The sequence below is a fragment of the Diprion similis genome, chromosome 4, assembly GCF_021155765.1.
Source record: "Diprion similis isolate iyDipSimi1 chromosome 4, iyDipSimi1.1, whole genome shotgun sequence".
Taxonomy (NCBI): domain Eukaryota; kingdom Metazoa; phylum Arthropoda; class Insecta; order Hymenoptera; family Diprionidae; genus Diprion; species Diprion similis.
Genome location: NC_060108.1, coordinates 24,031,680 through 24,051,047, shown reverse-complemented (window position 1 = coordinate 24,051,047; position 19,368 = coordinate 24,031,680). Strand labels below are relative to the sequence as shown.

The 19,368-nt window shown below is 41.4% G+C and overlaps 1 protein-coding gene across 2 annotated transcripts; it reads right to left on the bottom strand.

The window, feature by feature from the left end:
• Positions 1 to 1,699: 1,699 nt before the first annotated feature.
• LOC124405351 lies at positions 1,700 to 9,545 on the bottom strand. Of its 2 annotated transcripts, none has more exons than XM_046880176.1 (6): positions 9,227 to 9,545; positions 6,531 to 7,845; positions 4,132 to 4,360; positions 2,914 to 2,991; positions 2,608 to 2,745; positions 1,700 to 2,336 (listed from the first exon to the last, which is right to left on the bottom strand). In XM_046880176.1, the coding sequence occupies exons 2-6, from the start codon at positions 6,561 to 6,563 to the stop codon at positions 2,086 to 2,088; spliced, it is 729 nt and encodes a 242-aa protein (XP_046736132.1). In that variant the 5' UTR covers positions 6,564 to 7,845; positions 9,227 to 9,545; the 3' UTR covers positions 1,700 to 2,085. The 2 variants fall into 2 exon arrangements, with proteins under 2 accessions (XP_046736132.1, XP_046736133.1); XM_046880177.1 differs by lacking the exon at positions 9,227 to 9,545 and adding an exon at positions 7,916 to 7,933.
• Between the last annotated feature and the right edge of the window lie 9,823 nt (positions 9,546 to 19,368).

Genomic DNA, 19,368 nt, shown 5'->3' with positions numbered 1-19,368 from the left:
TTCCCTCCGAAATAAGTAAGATTCATCGTTTTAAGCTATACGCCGTTTCCCCGCAATCTGGGTATATTTTACCCGTTAATAAAAAAAAAAAAACCAGACGAACTGAAGTATTTCAAATATGGTAATTTGTCTATACAGCGATATCGTACGTTGTTATTATAATATTCGTAATTAATCATTTCTGAAATAAAATACTCGAAAAAGAGACTTGAATAAATGCATAATACCGACAGCTGTTAATCAATATGGACGTCAGACAAGTTCTGCTCAATCCTCCACACTAAACATTACTTACTCTTTAAATTGCTTGCATAATTATTCATACGCAGATATTGTTTTCACTCGATGTACTATATTTTTGTGTTTTTAATTCAGCAAGCGTCGAATCGACGTTTAATTTTTATAATTCCCACTGTTTGAAAGGAAACAACGCAGTTGAAATAAATGGTTATTTATACAATGAACAAAATGAGAATAAAAATGGATTCATATCAGCGTCTAAGTTCCACCCATTCGTTTCTATGTATAGTTTATTACTCATTATTAAGAATTATATATATTTACAATAAATGTCTTTTTATCAACAACGGAGTTGTGTTAAACATTAAAAAGCGACGGCAAAATACGTTAAATCTATATTTATTTACCTATTAATAATATTGTATATTTGATTTTAGTTTTTTTTTCTTGTGTTCTTGTATGTGTGTATGTGTGTGCATATGTGTGAGTTTGTGTGTGTGTGCGTGTAATGGTATACTAATAAATATAGAATTACGTTAAGTATATATTATATAAAAATAAATGATTTTTTACTAAGTAAATTATAATTTACGTGTAGACATAGATTTTATTATTGTTTGAGGTCATTATTGTTGTTATAGCTGGCAAAAACTGGTAATTATATATTCAAACAACTTGACTTTAGGTGTAAAAGTTGTTCGGAATCCTGTAACTTTGGAGAAAAATAGGAATTGAGAGAAATTAAAGAGGTTGAAGAGAAGAGAACAAAAACAAAAAACAAATTAGAATAGAGAAAATCACTTCAAAAAAAATATCGTCGTATATATTTCAGATTATAAATGAGACCACAGAAAGTTTCATTGAACAGTTTTTTTTTTTTTTTTTTTAGATGCTACGCGATCGAAGCTCACGTAATTACACTTATATACATAAATATATATGGTAGCATCAGATGTGTTTATATTATTAATGTATATTAGGCAAGCGTGTTATACCGCAGAACAAGAGTTGAACCTATTTTCTTACCCTATTGTGACCTGACGTCGACGTAGAATGGCACTCGGCCAAAGGCATTTTAATATCAAAGCTTATACATTATGTACATACACAGATATACCTATAAAGATACAATAATTTACTTCGAAGTAAATTTGTATCCAAGTACGACCTACTTCCGCTTCGGTAATTTCACTTTGTTTTTCATCTCTCCTCGTTATTAATTTCTCCCTACTTTTAACTTTGAGTATTGAATTCTTTGTACATGTATATTGTATACATAATAAGCAGATATTTACCTAATTAATTATTCACATGAACAAAGAAACTTCCGCCCTGTTCGATTGCTTGATATCGATTTTTCCCCTCTTTTTTCCCCTCTCAGTCGCCAAACTACCATTTTAAGTATTTTCAGTTTCTAGTCCTCATCTCTGATTGCACAATTACATTTTTTTTTTTTTTATTACAATTTTCTCTGACACAAGATGTTTTACCAGCTCAGTTTGAAGTTTAATTATCGACACTTTTTGACAAGACAAGGCTTTCGAAACCGACGGATAAATCGGCTTGCAGCGCTTTCTGCATTACCGACTATAAATAAGCTCCGAAATAAAGCTCCGCGAACTTGCGTCAGGTCTCTGTTTCATCGACGAAGCAGATTCGAAGCTTTCGATTGAAACTCTCTCTTCTCCATCTCCTCGTCGGCCTGCTGCAGGCTCTTCAAATTCATCTAAACGTCTTTCGAAAACAGTTTCAGTAGGTAATGAAATATATATATGTTTCCACGTATACTTTCAATCAGAACAAAAATACAAATGTGCAAAAAATTTCAAAATTAATCGAAGGCAATTAACGGCCGATAATCGTCGGCTCGTCGGCCATGGCGATTTCCTCCGTTGGAGCCTTGTCGCGTTTCCGTTTCCTCGAGAATAACATGAAAGCGCAACCGGCGATCAAGTTTGCAAGGAAGACGAGCCAGGCAAGCACCATCGAGTAGTCGTACTTCTTCACAGCCCCTTTTGGAAAGGTTTCAAAAACGTTGAGTTTCTCGTACTCGATGGCGGATTGGACCACTTGAATGACGACCATCACGCAGGCGGCTGTAAGTTGAAGAAAGTATTTCCGTTCATTAGCGGCTTGGAAGACTCCCTTAACCCGGAAGTAATTAGCGGCGAAAGAGTCGACCTTGCGTCCCTGGAATTCACGTTCATTAAGCGTGTTCGCCTGAAGTATAACACCTTTGGTGGAACCAAAGCAAACTTTACCACGAGGAAAGCTCCTTTCTCGAGAATCGGGCCTTTGACCAGTCCAACGAAGTGTCGAGCATGGTAATTAGCCCCGACCGCTTTCTAAACTAATTACCATATTTACCTGTGATGAAGTGGATTCCACCGGCGAGCCTCTTGAACATGTATCTGGGATTGCGGAAAGTGTAGATGGAAAATCCGAATCCCATAAGCATCAGGAATATACTGATCACAGCAAATGAAACCTGAGTTTTGATGTAGACTGAAATACAAGGCGACGTTACTTGAGCTTACGAAGGTTACCGATCGCGTTCTTTCTGAGAGTACTTTGCAAAAAAAAAAAAAAAAAACCTGATAGTTTAACTCGAAGAAATTCTCAGTTTTTTCTTTTTTTTTCCCAACACCACAACAAATCCATCATCAAACTCACCCAGCATCTTTTTCTCAGGTCTGGGATTCCGTAAAGCGTCAGAATTCTTGGGAAATAATACCTGACGTTTGCAATCCTCTGAAAAAGTAGGATTAAAAGAAAAAAACATTTCTATATGTACGTATGTATATATACATGTAAGAAGTTGGACGTTAAGCTCACTCGAGTGCCGTAACAGAGTTCATCGCGGATCTCTCGAGTCGTAAAATCGCGGGCATTTAAATTCGCATAAATGTTTAGTGAAGAGAAAAACGTATCATATGATTCAGCGGAAAAATTCCAGCCGAATAGTTTCGGCGGCCCTAGAATTTCATGCCCGGCGGGAGATGAATGAAACATTAGCCAGCCCGACTCCGGCAACGTTCGAATTCCGGCTTACCAGAGTTTTTTTCCCGAGGTAAAAATCGGCAGGGATGCTTCATTGCGACGCAGAAGATCTCCAGCCCAGATTCAGATTCCCGATATCTGGCTGCACCGCTTATTTTGAGTAAACGAGGTTTATTTTTTCTAGTGATTTCGACCGATCGTAAATTTATCATAATCGTAGCTGGTTTCGCTTTGCGGTAATAAGGTAACGCGGTTCCAGCTGTGAATTCGAGGAACCAATTGCCGAGTCTGTTTGTTCAACATCGGGCCTAAGGTCAAAGGCCATCGCAAAGTGAATGCGAGTGGCTAAAGCCAGTCCTGAGCTTTCTATGAAAGCAAACTCCGTAAGTCACAGGTCGATAAACCTCAACTGAAACATGACATTTGTAAGCCATAGCTTTTGATAGATACCTTGTCGGGTGAAATTCAGCCGGATCTCATTAGCCAAATTCCCTTTGATCCAGCTACCATTTGCTATTTTCAATCGACATGTCTACCCTACCTCAGAAGGCGATGTACTCTTGGGACACCAGTGTCCCAGCCAAAGAGAGTTGAGCTTGGACTCAACTGTGCCACGTTTTATGACCCAAGCTAAGCATCGGCTGACTGCATTGACATTTCGCGAGAGCTGCGAGAGTGGGCTCGTTGCCATTAATAATTGAGGACCACGGAGCACCCGAGGGCTCGAGGTAAGTGCAATTGATGATCGCGACTCCACCGTTGCGGCTAAAACGTAGAGGCCTTTTCGCCGGACAACGAAGAGTTACTGCCGAACGTTAAGCTACCCTTCGAAACATGGAAAAGAGCTTCTACATACAGAGAATAAATCAACAACGCTTGACGATGACGTACCAAAAGCAGTCCCGTTTTCCTGTCCGTGCGTACACGCGCCCCAGAGACCCTGGTGCCTGTAGAGGAGGACCCTGCCTTTGTTGTCACCAGGGTTGAGGGGAAGTCCTGTAATTTGGTTCGGTGCCGAGACCAGGAACCAGTGGTCAGTGCCGATCGCGATCGCCCAAATGCAGACAGAAAGACCGACGAGACACGTGCAGCCCAGAAGTACTCTTCGTTCGAAAATTACCTGAAAATAATTCGGTGATTACACATTTTTTTCAAGACGTTACCAAATTTTCATCAAGGACTTTACAGTTTTCTATTTGCTCAAATGATCGAGATCGATCAAGCAAAGTTTGATGTTTATGTGAAAGTTTCTTTGGCGCATTTGCTGTGACTTCAGGGTGATGATAACGGATTTTCGATCTGCGATGTTGCACTTTTGGATGCATCTCTGCGCCTGAGACGATATCCTAATTGCAACGTAGAAACTTGAGATCCTGCTTGTATATCGGTATTTCAGCATTCAGACGTCGTTCAAACCTGATCAAATTACACTATCTCGACAATGCACATAAGTTTGAACAAACGATTGTTGTCCGACGATAAAAAAGAGGAGCGCAACTTGGCAGTGAGTAGCTATTTGGCCAGTGGCCCCAAACTTTTCTTGGCTTAGATCAAGACCACGTGACTGGTCATTTTCGATTTCACTCTTCACCTACATCCCCATTTGACGTTTAGCCCGCTTCTTCGAGGCGTGCTGAGTGCGATACGAGTTTCGCCCGATTCTTTCCTGTCCGCAGCTATAAACAGCCGACATATTTACGTGCGCATAATGACGGTGAATTCCGCAATTAACCTGTATCTCATCACTATGATGCCGAATTAAAAAAAGTCTCGATGCAATTTTTTACGAACCATTTCTTATCCCGAAGAGCGCAGGCAGCCAACGTAATTCGAAATACCGAATACCAGATGAGAGTGCGAAGTATTTCATTCTTGAAAATAATTCCACCTGTCACTTGCTCCCTCTGACAGATGAATGCAGTTGAATGATTCCAAACGAGTCTCAAGATACCGAAACAAACAAATTTTCTCTGAATACCTGTATCTAATAGGTCGCTCGTGTGTATTCTGGGTTATTTTTCCTCATTCTTCTCTTTCTATTTTCAATTTACAATATTTCAGGTATTTTGCCGAGTTGAAATTCCAATTTCTTTCTTTCTAGTTTCACATTGACTCATAGACAATTTTCGAAACTATTGACAACAAGTGGCTGGAACGAGAAGCACTGTCGAAAATCACGTCGTAAGAACGATAAAGAAAGAAAAAAAAAAACAAGGTAAGTCATTCGAACGCGGAGACAGTTACTACCCCACGATAAAAGTTCACACTGACATTGACCGTAATTTCAAGACTCTATAGATCGCAGCTGCTATCTGACTCACTCTTAAAGCAGCAATAAATATCCGAAGCAAAAATTTAATGGATAAAGAAATAAGAAAGAAAAATAAAAAAAAAAAATAAAAAACAACACAAAAGAAAACTAACACTCGTATCCGAAATTCGGGTACAAAAATAGCGAGGATGCGGTGAAATTGGCGACAACATTATACGTACCTAGCCATGTAGGTATCGCGTATTATGCCGACACGAGTTTGGCACCTACGCGATACGCGGCGCTGATCTACAACACATTTCACTGTAATTGGGCAAACAGATGAGAGGAAAAGACTCGATCGAGCCACGAGGCTCCGGCTGTTCTATTTTTAAAACACAGCGAAAATGCGTACAATTGTTTACACTGCGAAAGCGTGTCACAGTAAAAACGACTCTGAAAATTTTCGACGCTTTTCAGCAGCGATATATGCAAGGGCTGGATCCTGCCGCTAATCACCCTGATTCGAATCCCTCGCCGATCCATTATCGTATCAGTTTATCACGACAGACAAACAGGGTGCGGTTAACGAGGGGCTCGCTTTGAGCTTGGGACCATCAACTTGCTACGAAAGTATTTTTCATACAATAAATTCCATGGATAGATAGATAAAAATCGGGGCCAATAAACCCCTGAGATTTCGTCCCTGTGCGACGATTCGAAGAGAAGAACTCAGCAGAGCCAGATTGAAAATTGAAATTGAAAAAATCTAATCGCGAAGAAGTTGTAATAAATTTTCAGAATTTATTATTGACATGCGGCGACATAAATTACGCCTGGAAATACGACAGCTGAGATTGTTGTCGCGTGTCTTCGCGTCTGAAGTAGTCCGATAGTAAGTATGATGTATTTAAAATGTACAAAATACTTCAATCGTTAATAAAACAAGTGCGATTGCGTACACAAACGACTGCTCTACGCGGATGAAATGTTCGTGTTTTCCGGTCGACGAGAAAAACGATGATGATTAAAGCCTCACCTGATCGTAAAGTGACTTCATCCTGCTCGCCATGGTGTCCGGGGTTCGAGAACTCGTGTCACTTCTAGGGTTGTTTACACGCGTGATTACATGTATGTAAATATATTTGATTTATTATTATTATTATTATTAATTTTCTTTTATCTTCAGAAACTCGAAATATCGGATTAATCAGAGCGCGAGACTCTGTGCTAAATATGATGTTTGAAAAAGTTTCATTAAGATACCGCTAATGATCGTTCAAACTACCGTTACACATTGAAACTACAAGTTCTTAGCGTATCCTTCCGATATGTTACAATGATTTCAACAAAGGCCTTGACGTCTATGATGATTATGCGATTATACACCTTCGTGTGTTCGTGTCTGTGCGTTTTGCACGTGTATTCATGTACGGTAAATTGTATCTGATATGTTTTCACGCCCGTCTTCTCGTTTAGTTCGCAAATCCGAAATAGAAGATACAGTCAGACCGAATCCACGAGAGCAAAATTTGTATCCACGCGGGCTGACCGAGGTTTGATAAATGTCACGTAGGCCGACACCGCTGGCACATCTGGGATGATATATATTTTTGTTTTTTCCATCCGACTTTTTTTTAATTGGTTTATTTTCTTTCGTGTTTGCTGTTTTTATTTTTGTTTATTTTATTTCTTGTTTTGTTTTTTTTTTTTTTTATTTCTCTTCTTTTTTCAATTGTTTTCTCGTCGATATTTTCGTTTCCTCAACTTGCGGTTGATTCTCTTAATTTTTGGCGCGACCGGGGCGACTACGCGATCAAAAAACGTTGACGTATTTGTAATACGTTCTTGTTGTTTTTTTTCTTCAGTCTTCCTCTTTTATTTATTTTATTTTTTATTCGTTTCTCCTATGCTCTATTCTCTCCTCTTATTTTCCACGCCGTTTCTTTTGATCTCCGATGGAACAAGTTCAGCCGGATTTCAATATCAGTTTCGTTCCTCAGCTTCGAAAGACACTGTGTGAGTACCGCGCCACTCGTGGCTTGTGGAATTCAAATTTAGAACTCGCTATTCCCTCCCGTGCACACAATATATCCAACTGATCTTCGTCTTCGTGGCCTTCCGATGCCGAATGCTCGGCGGTCTCTTGTTTCTTTCTTTTTATTATTATTTTCCCGCTTCTCGTAGGCCGCAACACGTTTCTCGTAACCAAAAACACCTGCAGCCTGTGAAATTAATCCCTTACGATAATGAAGCAGTCCGATTTCAACCCTGTGCCAAACTCTCGAGGAACACTTGGAAGATTTTAACGTGATCCAGGGATAACCACGTGCAGCAAAGAGCACGACAGCTGTCTGAAACAGAAAATAAGCGCTTGAACAAGTGGAATGTCGGATGCAATTTGTATGTACATGTAAATCGTACCCTGTAATATGCTTGAACTCTGTGAAAATACAAGAAGTCCAAGACGAGAAGGTGCAGAATTGTACTATTTGATTCCAGGATCGTTTTGTTCTATCTGATGAAAGAAGAAATAATTTAAACAAGCAAATAAACAACATTGCTAGACGTTCGGGAAAGAAGTTAGACAAGGCTGGAGTACCTAAATCAATCGGATTGGCATTAAAAGAAGCTACGACTCGAGTATTTCTACAAGCCTCGGAGGAATGTTATTGAATTGTTTAACGGTAGCTTGTATAGAGCAGTAATTCACTGTTGAGAAATCGTTGTTTATTAGTCGAAAGAGTTGATGTTCGTTCGTGACACCTTACATCGTTGGTTTCGGGTTGATCTTTCATTGGTTCATATTTCGTTCGTCTAACCAGCCAATTCGTAGTAATAATAGATCGTGGCTTGTCGAAAATGGAGGAGAAACGAACGGCGGGGGCGTGGCTGACACGCGACGTAACTAGAGCTTGCGAATTTCGGACAGAGTGTAAGTGTCGCGAGATGTAAGATTCCGCGAGGCAGTTGGAGGCGATCAGTTTTCAAAAAAAATTCAATCTTTCACAGCCAAAAAGCCAACGCTCTAATGGAAAATTTTCAAACTCGAGATACGATCGGTGACACAACAATGCGAGCTTGCGTCCCCGGGAGCTTCCAATTTTTATTATAATTCCAAGGCCGCTGCGCCGCCTCCGCTTCTTGAGAAAACGGGAACAACTTGTCACCGCTTTCTTAGTCAAGGGCGTGCTGTTGAGGGTTTTCACTGCAGTAACGTCCCTTCGGAGGAAAATACGTCTGTTAATTTCCTCCGACGAATTAATGATCAGGAACTTTCGCGCGACGTTGGGTAACCACGGATATATTCTTATAATATATGTATGTACACATTTTTACACCTACGATACGTAAATTTTTATACTTTATAGGCTTCCCACAGATTTTTTACACCTTACTGCTGTCGCTATACGTAGGATATCAGCCCGTGTAAATAGATCGCGATATATTTTATTATCCCCGAATTTAGCGCAGGCCAAAATTCATCTTGAATTCCGTTTCATTTATTTTATATTTTTCTTAACCACGAGCGAATTTTGCTTGGAATTTTATATTCAAACGCTTTTTTTTTTTCTTACGAATCTTTAATTAACACTGCAGCAGAGAATTCTTCTTCTTACGGACTATCGATGACTCAATCGAGTTAATAATTATTTCTGTAACTTGGTTCGACTATTTCTGTGCTAGACTATATGCCGTAAAAATGAACGACCTCACGAGAAAGAGAATTCTCACCTTTTTAGTAACCGGTGAAATCGACGGGGTGGTTTTCTTCGTGTCGTTAGACTTCCTTTTATCCTCAAGGGTTGTACGTGACCAACGTGAGCCGCGGAAAGTTCTCTGCTCGGCGAATGATTACATTTTTGGTTCCTGTATTATGGCACTGCCTACCAAAATTTTTGGCGTTCAATCACTTATAGTCTGCTTCAAGTGTCCTTTCACCTTTCCTCTGGACGGCGTTTCGTTGATCCTTGACCGACGTACCTCCAATCGGCCACTTCTGCTTCCTGTCCAGATACTTTTTCCCGAGGATTGCAGCTTATGCATTCGCAGCAACCTGTAACGCAAAGCGTAACGCGAAACAGCGGAAGCTTTAGAAACAAACTTTGTATGTGGAGGGTTTTTTTATTGGCAATCTTTATTTTTATCGCGAAACCGGGCAATTAAACTCTGCACGGAACGGGGACCGTAAACTTGGCTCGTTACGTCACTTCCGGTATACTTATGTAGCACTTTTCTGTCCAGATTTCATCTACGCGTACACGTGAGTCAACTTATACCGTGCCGTGCAACACGTGACCTTGTCACGCGAAGAACCGGAAGTACGAAAGGCCGGCTTTGGCAAAAGAAAAACGAAACACGGGCAAATAACATCTGGCTTAACGCTCGCACTAGAAACTTAGAAATGAAAAGAAGAGACAAAAAATTCTAGAACTTCGGTTATAACCTTAGGATTCGTAGATTTCTGGGAAATTGAACTTGTAAACTCGTTAAACGTTACGAGTTTTTCAACGGTAAATTGCTGAAATTTTCAGGGTACAGATTTCGATATTTTGAGAGTAGATTGTACTTCGATTTTTTCAAAAAACCTCGTCAAGACTATTTCTAAAATTCTGACGACTTATTGAAATTCGACTTTTTAATGCAAAAAGAAGAAAATCTGCGCTTTCAAAATTCGCACCCTCTTATCTTTCACCTGCACGTGAGTATCAGCGATCGCTGTGAATCGTTGACTCTCCAACAAGATCAATCGTTTAATTTTGACAGTAGTTATAAATTTTTACCAGGTAGCAAAGCGTGTTCCCCAATTGAAAAATATTCAAAAAATATCGCGAATGAATCAAACCAGGAACCGTTCGGCAGCCCGAAGAGTTACGACCCATAACGCGAATTTCAAGTTCAACATGTGCTTATGAACCTCAGTTTAAGTGACTGGAGTGAGCCTCGTGTTTGGTCATCATCCGATTCCGTAATCCACCCGACAGTGGACATAATCCACTCACGATCTTCGATCGCTAAGCTTATTACCATGTCATCCTTGCAGTCATATATCTATAGATAGCCAAGAGGCGCCAAGAAATGAGGGGCGATGCCAACTCGCGGGAGATTATTCGCCGGAAACTTATTACTCCGGGTTAACGCACGTCTAACTGCACATCTGACCACCTTTTTCTTCGTCTTCTTCTTCTTCTTCTTCCTCTTCTTCTGCTGCTGTTGCTCCTTCAAGTTGTTGGCGCAAGGCGCCAAATTCCACCGACACTTCCCAGCTGTGACCCGGTATTTCAAGTCGTGACGTCACGCCGCGAGGATCAACATGAGCCGTCGACGTCTACATAGCTCGCATTTACACCGCGCAGCTGAATAACGAGCGAATGGAATTGAACGACCACCTTATCGATGACGCAATTTTTCCCACCAGGGTCGCGTAACAACTTCCTCGAAAGTAGTCGCCCGGCATTTTATCAGTAAGTATGGATGAAATCAAATTCTGTAGATGTAATCTTCTCCCTACCAAAAATTCAATTTTCCTTGCAGCTCATGGACCACTCCTCTTTTTCTTCTTCTTCATCTTCTTCTTCGAATCGAGAGATCGATTGATCGGAAAGACAGAGAGAAGGGGATGAAGTTTAATTCGTCGCCGGCGAGTTGTTGATCGCAATTTTTCAGCCCGGGAAAAACGTTTTGGCAATCGGTGGATCTCTGGGTGATTAGACAATGAAATCCCGGGAGAATCCGCGCGGCCTACGCGGGCGGAATTTCGCAAAATTTCTTCGCCCTTTTTCCTATTTTGATACTGGCAGCTCGGAGCTGAAAACAACGAGCTTCACCTCGCGCCAAAAATTCGCTCTCTTGTCTCGTCGCGTGGGACACCTGCCAAACTAACAAACAATGCCTCGCTCGGCGATCGCAAGCCGAGCTTGCAGGGCCCGACGACAGCTGACCCGCGCTCCCTCTGCACCCTGAGTAAGCTCGGCTTGAAAATCTCGAAATCCACCGCCAACCGCGACAACGACGCCACTATTTTTGCGGCTGGTTCGCCGCAAGCCAGGAGGCGAACCCGACTAGCTCCACCGTAAATATATTTGCCGGTCTGACACGATGTCTGCATAGAAATAGCCGGTCTCAGGCTCACGAGTCGCAGAGTGCGGTGACTTACGGAATTTCTTGATAATCCTTTCGCTTCCACTTCAACCCTCAAGCTCGAATTGACGAGGATTTATTGCCTGGGTGTGCGAAGGAAAGAATTGGTTATATGAAGCCTGGAGTGCCAAGGACTTTGGGATGCACATCGGATGAAGGGTCAAGGTTGCGTTGGCTCAGAGATCAGTGGTTCAAGAAATCGACGCAGCGGAAGATGAACCGAGAAAATAAGGTTGAGGGATAGAAGCCTGTAGGAAATACGAATTCGAGATTTCTAAAAGAGAAAGAGAGAGAGAGCCTCGATGTTTTCCCGACTGAAAATTGCCATTTTATTTTTAATACAGGCGTTACACAATCTAGGAAATAATAAACAACCGGCAAGTGGCTGTTCTCGGGTTTTCAAACAGCGCGTCGAGTCGTTCGAGAGATACGAGAGATACGAGAAAGTTAGAGAGAGAGGCGCTTAGAATTTCGTTTCAAGTATCAAGGGGATGTCGACGAGAGTGTATCCAGTCGCAACGTTGACTCAGGATCTCAATTTCCGTCGCATCGTCACTACAGACTCCGTAGCGAAACTGGACCACGTTCAATCTCTGCTTAAAGAAGGATGCGAGGAGTCTGAGAAAAAGAAGAAACGAAGTGAGCGTAAAGTCACGCGATAAATTTATAATTAGATTCAGCGGGTGTCGAGATTTGCAAAGCTTACTGTGTGGTCCGCTCACCGTTTTAAACACAATGTATGCAGAGCCCCTCGTAAGCTTAAAAGCTTGCCTCAAACCTTACCGCAATTGTTTAATAGGTTCCCGCGGGATAAAACAGCATCAGTTTCTCTGGACTGAGTTGACCAACGAACCCTGCAGACGCTGCAGCTGTTCATCCCCCCCCCCCCCCATCGCCCCTCCGCCCCTGAAACCCACCGGCTGCAGCAACTTCACGGTGAACTTAAGCGCGGGTAAAGCTCTGCCTATAATTATAGCCGATATGCCCTAGTCCCCGATGTTGCCCACCAGCACCACCACCTTGCGATAGTCCCTGCAACGCGGCGGGGGAACCGCTTCGCAGGTTATTTAAAACGGCGGTCGAGTTTGTCTTCGTCTTTTTATTTTCTTTTTTTTTTCTCTGTTCTTTTTCTTTTGCCTCTCATTCTTCCACCACCCTCTGGCCCTACTATTTCCACTCTTAGATCGCTAATAATAACCCCAAACGTTGCACCGGCTTAATTCTGTATCCTTTCGACCCGATTTAGCTCCCCCATTCATGTAAACATGTCAATCACGGCTACGCCAGATCGTCTTTATAACAACGCGCCTCTTGCACTGTGCAGCTTCGATGGACCCACGTGCAGCGGCTTATTTGCGCCCGAAATGCAGTAAATGAGAGGCAAAATTAGCATCGGCAAACTGTCTGTCCGAAATACAGTGGACGGTAAATTTCCTCCGAAATTAATCAATGTTTATCCCAAAAGAGCGAAAACTCGACGAACAGCTGGCTTCGGTCTTCCAAGTCCACCGAGCGAGATCTAAAGACGAGGTTTAAGTATCGTTGCGATTGTCGAAATTTTAAAACATATTTTTGGACAGATTACACAGACGGCATGGTTGTAAATGGTCTTGTTTCTCTCCTGAATTAGGGAAATATATACGCTCGAACGCCGAATTGAGAATATTCCCAAAGTCTTGGCGTGAGGATAATTCTTTAATCTTGTTTCACGAATAACTACCAAGCTCCCGAGTTCTTTGATCAAAAGGAGAACAAGGTATGCTTCGATCGATCCAAGCCCCCTGGAGGCGAAAACTTGGCGAACAGAATAAGAGACGCGGCTTTGTTGTCGAGATAAACTGACTGAGCGAGGCTTCGAAGGAATTGTAATTGAATACGACGTTCCAAGGACTAGATCGGCGCAATTGATAATGCCGATGCAAAAACCGAGACAAAGGAAAAAGGGAATCGCTTATCTACTTTAAGGACGATTAAGGCCTTCGGTCGACCGTCTTTCGGCAAGTGGTTGCTCGTCAATTTCCGTCGCGTCGGTGAAGTTCTTAACGTCGGAGGAGCTGGCGGTCCAAAGTGATTCGAGTAAATACGCGTGATCGTCGTGGGCGAATTCGCTGCTAGTCGGCAGAAGTTTAAACGAAAACGTTCGGGCATCCAAAACAAACAGCAATTATCTCAAGACCGCGAACAGGGATAGAGAAACGACGCGATGAGTTATGACTACGCAGCAACATCAGACGTACCAACCACTATATACCTATTCGTTGCATGCAGCATGCTTAAGTTTTTGGCCGACGAGACATCGAAACGGTAAACAAAACGCAACCTCTTACCGTTCAGGACTTGTAAAACTTGACACTGTTTTTGCATAGCACATCGGCCATTCTGACTGTCATCAAAGGTCCGTTTATTCATACCACCCGGAATTCCGTTGCGGAAAACAAAAAGATTTAGTACTGGATGAGAATAATCGGCATGCAAGATTCGCGTTTCTTCACTTTCCCCCCGGCCGTTTGATCTCCATCCCTTCTTTCTTCCGTTCATCATGCAGCTGCAAGTGGCAGCCGTCTTCGCTTCGGCTTGACGTGATATTAACTTTGGCTTTCGGAGGCTGAGAAGCTCTCGAGAGCAGTCGGATACGTCTACGTCTACGTCAGAGTTTAATATCACACTTCCAGAGGAAATCCTGCACCCGTCGAGCATTGAGACTCAACCACTTCCACTTCCATTTAGAGCTCCAGAATTACCGAGGAATGTCCCACGTGCCTCGCAAACAAGAATTCTTCATTGACCGCATGGACGTAATCAAGAGCTTTTTCATTTCAATTGAGAAACACGCAAAAGTCGTTTCAGATTCCACAGACGTTTATACGTGGCGCCGAAGCCAGTATCCAGGATTTTTCTCTTCCTACCCCGTTATTTTCCGCTGTCTCCATCGAATTGCTATTCATTGTAAGTCACCAAACAAGAAGACGTGTGGAGATTCAAAAAAAATTACACCCAACCTCTCTTCCTCACCTTCGATAGAATTCCTGTTGTCGATAATGATGCCTATGATCGCAGAAGATCATTCGATAAGGATAATCGAATCAGAACAAGGTGCAAAAGAAGTAGTTTGACCGTATAAAAAGATACTGGGTAATAAAAAACTACCAATTGCTATCTATTTTCTTCAAGGTATGATCAACTCGATCTCCATGCTCGTTAAGAAGTTAAAACAAAATTTCGTTTTTTGTTTTTAATTTTTTTTTTCTGAGCAAAAAAATTTTATAACCGACTTGTACATTTCAATGCAAAAAATGCACCCTTTCGAGTATTTTTAAACGTCAAAAAAATTCTTTCACAAATTGTACAGTCTGAAAATAGATATCCTGATGTATACTGTACAGTTTAAACAACACTGTATCGCATTTACCAAATAATTATTTGCGGCATATTTCGTAAATCGGTAGTCCGAGCAACGATCAGCCCTAATAAGTAGTTATTTTCAGATAGCGATACCTACCCTCTCGCTCGAGGCTGTAACCTGATGTAATTAAAGGAAAATCGACCCACATATATCGGGTCTCCAATAAACAATCTCATCGGCCGCAGTAACGAGACCCTCGGTTATAGTTGGGCATCAGCTTTCTTAGATATTAAACTCTCCCCTGGGCTGCTACCACGGCTCATTCGCTCAGTAGGTCACCCTTCAGCCATGACGCCAGTTTTAGGTTGGACTAGACCGATTCCTTCGCCCCTTTTATCCTCATATTTTCTGAACACTGACCACTATCCCATTTGGAGAACTGGGTTATGGGGTTAAGCCGGTATTACGGTCCGATCAATTCCGGCTTTTCATCTCTTCCCACAAGATCGCTAATTCCATAGATCATCGACCGACGTTTTTCGTGGCTATCATCTTCTCGCATCAGTCATTTGGAAAACAAACGCCATAAACAATTGATTGATCAAACGTCATGTCGCTAAGATACAATGACAAAGTTTCCAGAAGGAAGGAGATTCGAAGTCGATTTCACGCAGTGGCAGCTTGACAAGAAACGGAGTAAGTAGCTTCACCGAAGTTTGCTGAGACCGTTTGAAATACGATCAGAAACTTTGTTTCAATGAAGCGAAAGAACCGCGAGAAGAGCATCAGGGGCGAATCTCAAGTGTATAGATCGATTCTAAAGCTTGCTGAGCGTGAATTAATACGCGCAGAAAATATTCGAAGATGCGTGATTCACCGTTTTGTATATTATCTCAAATAGTCGGCTTTCGGTGAATTATTTTCAAATAAATATCATATACTTGTATCCTAGGTCGAAATGTGTGTATGTTGAAACAAATGGCCCGACTCTATGATCTATAACATATACCAACGTATTTTTTACAGATTCATTTACAACAGTCTGGGAGATAATAAAAAAAGGTTATGCTTATTTGTAGTGAAGTTCAGTCGATGAAACGCGAAAAATTCAGTCCAACTGATCGCAATTAATCGTGTTATCACCTCCGCGTTTACACAGACTATTCCGCATAGTTTCTTTCGCAATAATTTACGTATATCCAGAACACGGCAATCTGCGATATCACAAGTTTGGTCTATCAGAACACGTATCTCATGATTCAAAAAATCAAATAAACTGGGAATCAAATTAATTCGAGACTTGATTGATCGAAGAAGAACATTTTTTTCTTTCTTAAAGATTTCTCAACTTCAATCGAAGATTAAGAAATATCCAGAAACGTCTTACTCTCTTTGGAGTACCTTTATTCAAAAAATTGTATCAACATTTCCGCTATTTGTATTGTAAATGCTGATAAGTTCGTGAAAAGTTTCAATAAATATCCAGTTTTTCAGCGTAACACCGAACTGCAACTCGACGAAAACTCTTTTTACAAAAAAATAGATAACCGGTAGATTTCCATTTGTAGCTACTGTATACATCGAAGTTATCTATTGTTAACTACTGAAAGATGCTTGTGAAGTGATTTCCAAGCAATCAGCGTGATTAGAAAACTATTATAGTTAGCGAGAGCTCGTTACTCGAGTAATTTCTACCCCTAAACTTCCCGTGCCTGAAAACAATTTTGTTGCACGTAGTCAGGTGAATGGTTGTAACGAGTTAGATGAAGGTCAGAAAAAGATTCTCGGAAATACGTCATAGCAGATGTCATTTTCCATTGAGATTTTCCATCACGTTACAGAGCCACGTGACTGCTCACAAATCAATCGAATACCAATTCAATTTGTCGATCAACCTAAACCATCGTAACTGGTACTTGCTCTGTATTATCCGTCTGACGACAGCAAACTTTTCATCGCGCTCAAGCCAGCATCAGGTATTCTATTTTCCTTAGTCAACGTAAAGAGCCGATGCTGTAGGAATGGATTTGCGAGCTGCCGATGTGGAAACTTTGTTAGTTTAGCCCGAGGCAGATGAAACAACGGGCGAATCGAGCTCGGCCAATTTTCCTTTATTCTTCGGTCTTTGTTTTTCTTTTTCCTTTTTCCATTACGTTCTTTAGATTTTCTTTTCACCCGCTGGCGACTTTCAACAGCGGAAGCTCGATGCCAATTGTTTTACACACCCCGAGCATGTGGCGTCGCGAAACTTAACATTGGCACCTGCTTAACTTCTGTGTCATACCGATGCCAAATTACGGACCCAAAATTCCAACGCGAATTTACTAGAAAGGAAATTCCAAATTCCTTCGTTTCTTCTTTGTAAGAAGAATGCGTCAAGGTGGAGTGCCATGGATACCCCGATTTTCCGTCTTTTATAAAAAAAAGTAGCTACGATACGTTCCCGCAAGTTTATAGAATAGAGAAGCATACATCGAAGCTCAGAAATCTTCACATATTCATATTCTTTGTTCCAGAGATAGTGTGAATAGAGATAGAAAATTCACGGATGATTTGTACCACGCGTTATAATTCCCCATAGCCAAAAATAGAGCGCAGCGTCTGATCTTATCTTATATGCGGAAGCGATTGGGATCGTGGGTCAATGTTAATTAGATCTCGGAGATTATTTTTACACTGTTATTTCCGTCCCATGCAAATATGGGGGAGCCATTTATAGCCAGCCGAGTATCCATGAAATATACTATACATGTGCATTTTATAGTCTCGAATCGTGTTTTCATCGCTGAGCGCTTTGAGCCAAAATTAAGAAGCGAGACGAAGAATCGCGCGAAGCATCGCGGAAGAAAATTTTTGACACAAGCCTCGACTTTTCCAATTTTTCACCATCGGTGAAACTCGATTTTAATTACCAATTTCGACTTCGACGCCACTTCACCGTGTGATGGAAACCTAATTTCAACCCCGCCTGTCCGTATGAAAGTGAATTTCTCAGGCGATGTTTGACAAATGCTGAAAATTGTCTTATTCAAACAACGCTGCTGCAAAAATCCCAGGGAATTAACTTTACATTATTCATACGACTTCTTTGAGAGTCGATATTGCCGCTTGGTAAACTTCTGCTTCGCAATAATTAATTCCCAACGTCTTTTCGTGTATTTCAATTTCATTAACAGGCTTTACTTATTCTCTTTTGCGTAGAATCTGGTGGTGGGTACTGCTTTATGATGAAGAGGGGAAACATGCGGCGTTCGGAAGGTCAGAGGGATGAAAGAAAGAAGGGAGGGATTTCCAAGTACGTTCCCTGCTTGATCTTTCAAACTTCTAACTCGAAGGGAATTCTCGGTACTTTTGAGCTGTTGAAGCATCGGCTACTTCACAGTGATAATCAGATGCTTGCCGAAAATTCGAAGGGACGGCTTGCCTGAGGCCCAAACTTTCTTAATTAACTCACGACGTGAGTTTCAATTTTCTTCGAAATGAATATCAGCAGAACAAAGAGGCACCGCCAAGAGTTAAAGTTAAGCAAATTAATACGTTGGAGTAAATAAACGACGCGCAATTACCAACGAAATCTAACCAATACTGTGTGGAGTCCTTTAATTTTTAACAATTTGCGTTATTATAAACCTTTTCTTGTTATAAACTCATACATTTCGTTGTTAAAAACTCCGCAATTACGGAATTCTGGTTGCCACTTTTCAGTTCAACGGAACACCTTGATAAAAGAAAAAAAAACGAGAAGCCATGTCGAGACGAATGGGAAGATGTTATTGCGAAGTTTGAAACGAAATTCGAACAGATCTTCCTCGATTCCTCGAAGTCGTATAGAAATAAACAAAAGTTGGTAATTGGGGTACAACAGATCCACGTTGCAAGTTCTCGCCTACAATCGATCGTGGTTCGTATAACAATATCTCACTTGTGAAACCGAACTGAAAATAAATACAGTTTCTCTCTGTTGAGTCGTATTTGTTTTCCTCTCACGATTTACTCCGCATTTTTCAACCAGTTACAAGCAGCGAAGGGTCCGAATATATGTACAAAACGTGAAAAAATTTCAGACTGTCTATCAGGATGTAGGTGGTTGATTTTAGGAGGATATTTCAGAGTTCCAAGTGAATAGATCTGATAAATCAACGTCAGTCAGAGGCGCTTAGACCTTTCCTAAACGTCCGTCAATCTGCCGCATCTCGTCGAGGTAACGAATTACCAGTCAATAAATTGAGATAGTAAAGTTGAAGAGCTGGAACGTTTATGCAGCAGGAAAGTCGAGGGACTGAAAGAGCTCAAGGAACCATTCACGTCAGAGTGCATTAAGAGGAAAGAACTTGAGATGCTGTAGCAACAGATCATCTTCCAGACGAAGGATTCTATGGTGAGAGAAGAAACG